This window comes from Mytilus californianus, unplaced genomic scaffold (genome assembly GCF_021869535.1).
Source record: "Mytilus californianus isolate M0D057914Y unplaced genomic scaffold, xbMytCali1.0.p SCAF_3, whole genome shotgun sequence".
NCBI classification, from domain to species: Eukaryota; Metazoa; Mollusca; class Bivalvia; order Mytilida; family Mytilidae; genus Mytilus; species Mytilus californianus.
In genome coordinates, this window is record NW_026262679.1 from 37,077,249 (window position 1) to 37,085,452 (window position 8,204).

Here is an 8,204-nt window from a genome sequence, read left to right on the forward strand (position 1 = left end):
AGAAGTGTTAACTATAGCTGTAAATCGAACTTCGTTAGTTGGTACATGTATATAAAGAAAACACTGCATTTAAGATGGGATGCCGAAATATATGTTTGCCTCAGATCGACGACCGGTCTCAAATCTACATACGTTTAAATCGAACATTAAGCGCTTACATGTAGTTATTTACATCATCGTCCACTGGTTTTTGATGAAAACTTATTTAATTGGCAATCATACCACGTCTCTTTAGTGGACGACCATTTCATTTTCGGGGGAGGGGGAGGTGAGGAGGATTTTGAAATGAATATCCTGGTCTGGCAAGAACTGAAAATATTAAACCCTGCATTAAACAGGATGAAAATGAATATATTGCACAACTAAATGCAGGAAATAATGTGTACAAAAGTGGAAATAAATGTTCGCTCCGCGGAAAAATAATCTGCATGAGTAACAGATGTAAATAATCAATCCGCAAAAAAATCTCCCCAATCTCCCCCCCCCCCTAGAATATCAAATGATCGTCCCCTTATCATGCTTTTATATCAAAGCACATCAACTTTTGATAAAGAAATTCTAATATCTTCCAATTCAATATGAGCATAAAGTATAACAATTTGAATGAATACTTACACAAGGTGTAAGGTTTACAACGACAACAACTTCTATAAATCTATATAATCTGATAAACAACTGATATAATAACATTGGCGTTGAGTAAAACTTATATCATATGCTCGGCTTTATGTAAAACTGATAGTATATCCTCGGCATAGAGTAAACTTATGTTGTATCTTTGGCATAGAGTAAACTGATATTGTATCTTTGGCAATGAGTAAACTGATATTGTATCTTATGCATACAGTAAACTGATAGCATATCCTCGGCATAGAGTTAACTAATATTGTACATTTGGCATACAGTATCCTCGGCATAAAGTAAACTGATATTGTATCTTTGGCATGAGTAAACTGATGTTGTATCTTATGCATACAGTAAACTGATAGCATATCCTCGGAATAGAGTTAACTAATATTGTACCTTTGGCATAGAGTAAACTTATATTATATCCTCGGCATAAAGTAAACTGATATTGTATCTTTGGCATACAGTAAACTGATATTATATCCTTGATATAGAATATACTGATACTGTCTCCTCGGCATAGAGTAAACTGATATTATATCCTCGGCATAGAGTAAACTGATATTTTATATCCTTGACATAGAGTAAACTGATACTATATCCTCGACATAGAGTAAACTGATATTTTATATCCTTGACATAGAGTAAACTGATACTATATCCTCGACATAGAGTAAACTGATACTATATCCTTGGTATAGAATATATTGATATTGTATCTTTGGCAAAAGAGTAAACTGATTTAAATCTTCGTCATGTGTGATCTGTTACTGGTACTATGTCAGTAACATGGAGTAAACTGCTATGATATCCCCGACATAGCGTAAACTTATATTATATCATCAGTGATGGAGAATGTGGTCCCTCTTTAATATATATTTCAGAATAAGGTGGTGGATTATCATAATTCTGTAAAATATTGTCATAAGGAGGTGGGTCTGTTGATTCTGTTGATTGTCCTGGATTACTTAAACCTGAAAAGTAAAAGTTATTTATATATTTTCACAAATCTGGGAATCGAACATCCAGCTTTGGCGTTTTATTATACTGTAAATCGATAAAAATGACTGTATACAATCATGTATCCCCAGGTTAAATGCCATTGTAGCAACATTATTTAGATTGCAAGAGGTTAACAATACAAGTAAACGCAACTAAAACTTAAATGTCTTTGTTATATTTTAAAAGTTTAGAAATTTATGATATGAATGAAGGAGATGTGGATATACTTCAACAAAACAGCAACCTAACGACAAAACTAAAAAGTTATCTATAGTGCAACATGCAGTCTTCAACAACAGACAGGTGTCTATACAATATGTAAAGCTCTAAATCATCATGAGTCTAAACTCAGGTCAATATACAGACTTCAATAACAGACAGGTGTCTATACAATATGTAAAGCTCTAAATCATCATGAGTCTAAACTCAGGTCAATATACAGACTTCAACAACAGACTGGTGTCTATACAATATGTAAAGCTCTAAATCATCCTGAGTCTAAACTCAGGTCAATATACAGACTTCAACAACAGACATGTGTCTATAAAATATGTAAAGCTCTAAATCATCCTGAGTCTAAACTCAGGTCAATATACAGACTTCAACAACAGACAGGTGTCTATACAATATGTAAAGCTCTAAATCATCCTAAGTCTAAACTCAGGTCAATATGCAGTCTTCAACAACAGACAGGTGTCTATACAATATGTAAAGCTCTAAATCATCCTGAGTCTAAACTCAGGTCAATATGCAGTCTTCAACAACAGACAGGTGTCTATACAATATGTAAAGCTCTAAATCCTGAGTCTAAACTCAGGTCAATATGCAGTATTCTACAACAGACAAGTGTCTATACAATATGTAAAGCTCTAAATCGTCCTGAGTCTAAGAATGTTGAACATTTCAAAGATGAATATTATTTTCACAGTTAAGGCAAAATAATTTCTTTTTGAATTGCGCATATGGTCAAGGTTAACTTTGATGTTCTGTTAATAATATTTCTGCCATTGTATCGAGGCAACTTCTGGTGTACACTAATTACCGCATTAGTATTTGTGCCTGTGTTAATATCATTTTAGGTTTAACCACTTGTCAGCCTTTAGGGTATTTGGATGTCTGCATTTGGTTACAAATATAAATAAGAAGATGTGGTATGAGTGCCAATGAGACAACTCTCCATCCAAGTCACAATGTGTAAAAAGTAAACAATTATAGGTTTAAGTACGGCCTTCAACACGGAGCCTTGGGTCACACCGAACAGCAAGCTATAAAGGGCCCCAAAATGACTAGTGTAAAACAATTCAAACAGGAAAAACCAAGTCTAATCTATATAAAAACGAGAAACGAGAAACACTTATTAACCACATCAACAAACGACAACCACTGAACAACAGGCTCCTGACTTAGGACAGGTGCATACACATGCAGTTGGTTTAAACGTTTTAACAGGCGCCAACCTTCACCCTAACATGAAAAAGTAGTGTAACATTACAACATAAAAAGACACACTATAAAATATCAATTGAAATGGCTTAACTCGATCAAAAAGACATATAAACAAAAACAAGTAAACATACACTGAACGAATAAATTTGATCTATGACACAATATTAATACAATATTAATAAAAAAGGTGTAAAACAATATCAAAAAGACAACCCTAACCTAGGACAAAATGGCGTTAAATAAAATAACGTACACAGGTAAATTTAAATATAATAATTTTGTTGTTAGGAGTATGGAAATATTTTTTACAAAATAAATAAATTTGTTGTTCACAGTACGAGTACAGAATTGAAAATTTATCGTCATACTAAATACTTATCAAAGGTGGTACATATTAAAAATAGTGAGACGAGATATAACACAAAATAAGTAAACATTGAATAACAAAAATGCATTATAAATTGTGTCAACAGGTCAAATTAACACGAAAGTACGATTTGAGAGAACTCGCAGTTACTGAAAGCTAGTTAAAAGCCAAAAATAATTAATAATAAAAAATCATGCACCAGAGGCTAAAACCAATTAAAACATATCCGAGGATTTAGTGTTTTAACGCCATGGACAGTCAGAGAAGACATGACTTGTGCAATGCCAAAATAAAAGTATCGACAGGCAGTAGGATAGTTAGGATTTAACCTTATAATAAATATGTATCATGTTATATATTATAGATAAAGTAATCTCTAAATAGAAAATGAACGTGGATGTGTATTTATACATCCCAAAAAAAGTTCGAAAAGAATACAAATTTAGTTATGTTTTAATTTGTTGATGACAAAATCAATGTTAGTGCCAATGTAAACCACATTCAATGATCTTATTACAACATTAATAAGATAACCTTTACTAATAAGTTTGTTTCAAGGTTCGATTAGTTTACGAGGATCACATAGTGATTTCCGCGCTTTTAGTACAATATTACCGTAAAATTTAGGATGTGAAATACCGTTTTAATCAGTTTTCTACAGGTACAAATTTACTAATCAAAATTAATATTTGTATCTATGAAAGAATTTAGTAAATGTTTTAAGTAATTTATGGTAACGAAATCCCTGACTTAATAATTTACCAATGATGCATTGATTACGTTCGTTTAAATCTATGACATCACTACACACGGGCATAACGAACATGTTGGGATATATAAACACCGTATGATGGAGCAAAGGAACATCGCCGTCTAAAAAAGGAAAATTAACAATAGGGAATGAAAAAACGTCTCTTTTGTCGTAAATTTTAGTATGGAGTTTCCCTTTAGAAATTGAAATGTCTAAATCTAGAAAGGACAACTACTGTTGTTTATGTTAGATTTATTTAAAGTAAGTTCCATTGGGTAAATTTCGGTAGTATATTTAGAGAACTCTGGATTATTTAACGAAAAAATATCATCAAGATAACAGTAGGTTGAATGTGTCAACCAAATGTAACAATGACGTGTCTTTTCTGAGTTTGGCCATAAACTGTGATTCATAGCAATACAGGAATAAATCTGCTATTAAAGGGGCGCAATTAGTGCCCATAGCTACTATTGATTTTTTATTTAGAAATGCGCACAGGATGCATTAAAAATTATGTGAGGTCTTAACCAATAGTTTATTTTCATATTACCGACTGTTTACTCTGGAGTATATATTTTTCGACAGGTCACCTTCTCTGTGGTAGGACATTCTGTTACTTTGTCAAGTAAGAGCAATTTATAGATGTATAATCAAGCTTACAATCGGTGCAGTTTGTCGAAAAAGTTAACAGTTTTCCGATAATTTTTGTCGTGTAAAGAAACATGAGACAGTTATTTATCACAAAATTGCACCGATTGAAAGCTTGATTTTACTTTCTTTAGTCGCTCTTAGATGAACGTGTACCAGAATGTCCTACCAAAGAGTAGGTAACCTGTCGCACAAATTAATATATGATACTCCGGAGTCAAAAGTCGGTAATATGAAAATAGTCTATTGTCTATATTATATTCCAGAAAAAATACCTTCTTGTTGTTGATGTCTAGATTGTACTGTGTATATTGCTGTATCATTTGCACTAGAATTCGTAGCCATTTTTCTGCAATAGTTCCCCCATCTTCTGCAGAAGACAGCTATCGAACATAGAATGACAACTCCTATGATTCCTCCTATAACGGCACTAGTCGTTTCTCTGTAGTTCAGATCTGTAATTGAAACATCAGACTAAAACATGTAAAATTGAAAACCAAAGTCACACCAAAGAGCTAAAAAACATCTGATAATGTTTGTCTTGAATGTTTATTACAATTTAGAACAATTTAGAACAATAAAAGACGCTGTTGTTTATGTACATATAGAAATGATTCGGATCATAGACCACAAATTCCGACAGGACAAAATGGACTGCCGTGATAATTTTTACCACAGCTTATTTTAATGACATTGATATATGAATAGTTGATGTATTACGAAATCAAGAATGATAGAAAATACAATATTCTGTAACTAACTTCAACACCAAAAGGATGAAAAGACGTACGTTTAAAAGTCCTCGTACCAGTAACCTGTACTTTTATATAACTTTTCATAGGACTTGGTCTAGTTGTCTTCAGTAAAATATCGACAAATTCATCTTGTTCTGAGCACCACTGTTGAACTGGATTGTCACTCTGCATATATTCCTATAAATTAATACAGGTCAGTTATAATGATGCGTATGAATGCAGTGTATTGAGAAAACTACAAGACTGAATGAGTCTATCCCTTTCCAACAGATTTTAACAGTTTGCTATTATACCGCTGTCCCAGATTAGGGAAGGGTTGAGCGCTCATAAACAGGTTTTACCCCGTCATATTCTTTTTATGCATATCCCTAGTCAGGAGATAGTAATTCAATGGTTGCCGTTGGTAACTGTCTGCTATATAATATGTGTTTATTGTTTATAGTTTTTAGAATATTATTAAGGACTTGGTTTTCTCTTTTGTCATATCAAGGCCTTTTAGAGATTACTATACGGTACGGTTTTTTGTCATTATTGAAGGTCATACGGTGACCTTGAATTGTTTAAATCCTCCTTCCGAGGCAATGGTGGATAGTTGTCTCATTTGAAATCATATTACATCTCCTTTTATGTATATGCATATACATGTATGATGTAGTTATCAACATAACCATTATGAAAACATGCATGTTTAAAAAATTACTTTTGGTGTATAAAGAATTATTTGCTGAAAAAAGCAAGTGGAACATTTCAAGATCATTGGCTTTTTACAAAAAAATCTCTGATATTTATTTACAGCTTCTCGAGTTTACTGTATGGTATGGATATGAATATTCATATAACAGATCAATCTCTGTAGACTCTGTAGAATGAGAATTTAAAGTACCTTCTTAAGCGCTTCTTGGTAAAGCCCTCTACCTGAGTAATATGTTAAACTGAGTTCAGAGTTCTCGATAGTCCAATTTGTCACAGTTATACATATTTGATATTTATCTTCCGGGTAAAACGAATCGTAACCGTGAAAAGACACCCGACATCCTGGATTTTGACTGTGTCCTGTCCAAGACAGCAGGTACGAATGCCTTTCAGTTACCCTGTATATATTGTAGCAGTTGTTAAACGTCACTGAAATAGTATTGTTACACAGTTTTATAAATGCGATAGAAAATTAGCCATTATATGATACTTCAAATTTGAAAAAAAAGTTGAATATGTTTTATATAGTTGAATGGCTAAGTTAGACTATAAAACAAGTGTACGTGGACTTTCTTGTAAAAAAAAATCATTTATCTTGTATAAATCTTCAGAAAAGTACTGCTATTGAACTGTTGTCTTCCTGTATAACAATTCGCCGAGTTTTATTCGTATGCAGTGACCTTAACTACGAGACTTCTCGTAAGAACTTCGGCCACCGCCCCGCGCAAGTGCGAGGGAAAACCCGTGATGAAAGAATGTAAACAAACGTGCACTGGAAGGCAAATAGTAATAATTGATTTTGAAAGAACAAATTAAATACGCCAAATCATTTAACAACTATTTTGGAAAAGTTTGATTGGTGGAAAATTAAAAAAAATGAACATCGCTCTATCAATTCACTTATTTTTCACGTGCTCCATGATTATGTGTTAATTGTTTATCAATGTCACGATCAGTTAAACTTCGGCAACAGACTAAAAAGTTAATAAGCCTGCGATTAGCAGTCACCGAATGAAATATTATTTGTCGATATAATTTAAAGATTTGTAAATATGAACATTTCAAATCCATAATTTTATCTAATTAATTTTCTATATTGTTCATGCAGGAACAAGAAAATCATTCTGGTTCCTGGTCACTTGTTTAGCATATCATAAGGATAAAACTATTGCTTCCGGGTCCAATAATTTACCGCGCATATAAGATATCTTATATGCGCGGTAAATTTTTGGACCCGGAAGCAATCTTATATGCGCGGTAAATTATTGGACCCGGAAGCAATATTGATTAATTAGCTTATATGGCTTAACTTTGGAGCTTCATGATCAGCAGATGTCGGTAGCCATACATTTTTGCCATTTTTTTTTTCTATTCGGTTCCCGCATCGAGTATATGGGAGCCCTACAATTACCACTTAAGTGGAATGTCATAGTCGCCACTATGGCAAATATCTATACTTTGTTTAAAATCGTAAAATATATAGGACTTTAAAAAAATTAATTATCAATCATTTATTTTTTATAAAAGACTTACGATATTCCTGCCATGCTGCAGCGAACTCTGTTAGCAAAAATATTCCACAAATAATAAGCCGAGTTATACATCCCTGGGTGGACATCGACCTGTAAAGAAAATCACCGTTTTCACGCTCATATACTTAAGTATTTACTAAAAAAACTTTCGAACCAACAAAAGCAGGTATATAATTACTCCGATATAAAATATTTTTATCAGATTATCAGAGACATACAATATAATGTTTTATATGTCTGTGTTATTATACAATAATTCAATAGGTGTAACACCAAACTGGTCATTCAGTCATACACAATGTAATCGTAACCTAAATACTGATATGAGATAGCGTTTCTAAGTTCACACAGGCCATAGTTATTAAAGAAAATACATATTAAAG

General features: G+C 32.7%; 1 protein-coding gene across 2 annotated transcripts; it reads right to left on the bottom strand.

Moving 5' to 3' along the window:
- Positions 1 to 647: 647 nt before the first annotated feature.
- LOC127734485 (uncharacterized) lies at positions 648 to 8,001 on the bottom strand. 2 transcript variants are annotated; one of them, XR_007997621.1, is made up of 6 exons: positions 7,823 to 8,001; positions 6,480 to 6,718; positions 5,632 to 5,773; positions 5,117 to 5,296; positions 1,024 to 1,601; positions 648 to 776 (listed from the first exon to the last, which is right to left on the bottom strand). XR_007997621.1 is itself a non-coding variant. In XM_052244386.1 (5 exons), the coding sequence occupies exons 1-5, from the start codon at positions 7,905 to 7,907 to the stop codon at positions 1,462 to 1,464; spliced, it is 786 nt and encodes a 261-aa protein (XP_052100346.1). In that variant the 5' UTR covers positions 7,908 to 8,001; the 3' UTR covers positions 913 to 1,461. The 2 variants fall into 2 exon arrangements, 1 of the variants encoding a protein (XP_052100346.1); XM_052244386.1 differs by lacking the exon at positions 648 to 776 and having other exon boundaries at positions 913 to 1,601.
- Between the last annotated feature and the right edge of the window lie 203 nt (positions 8,002 to 8,204).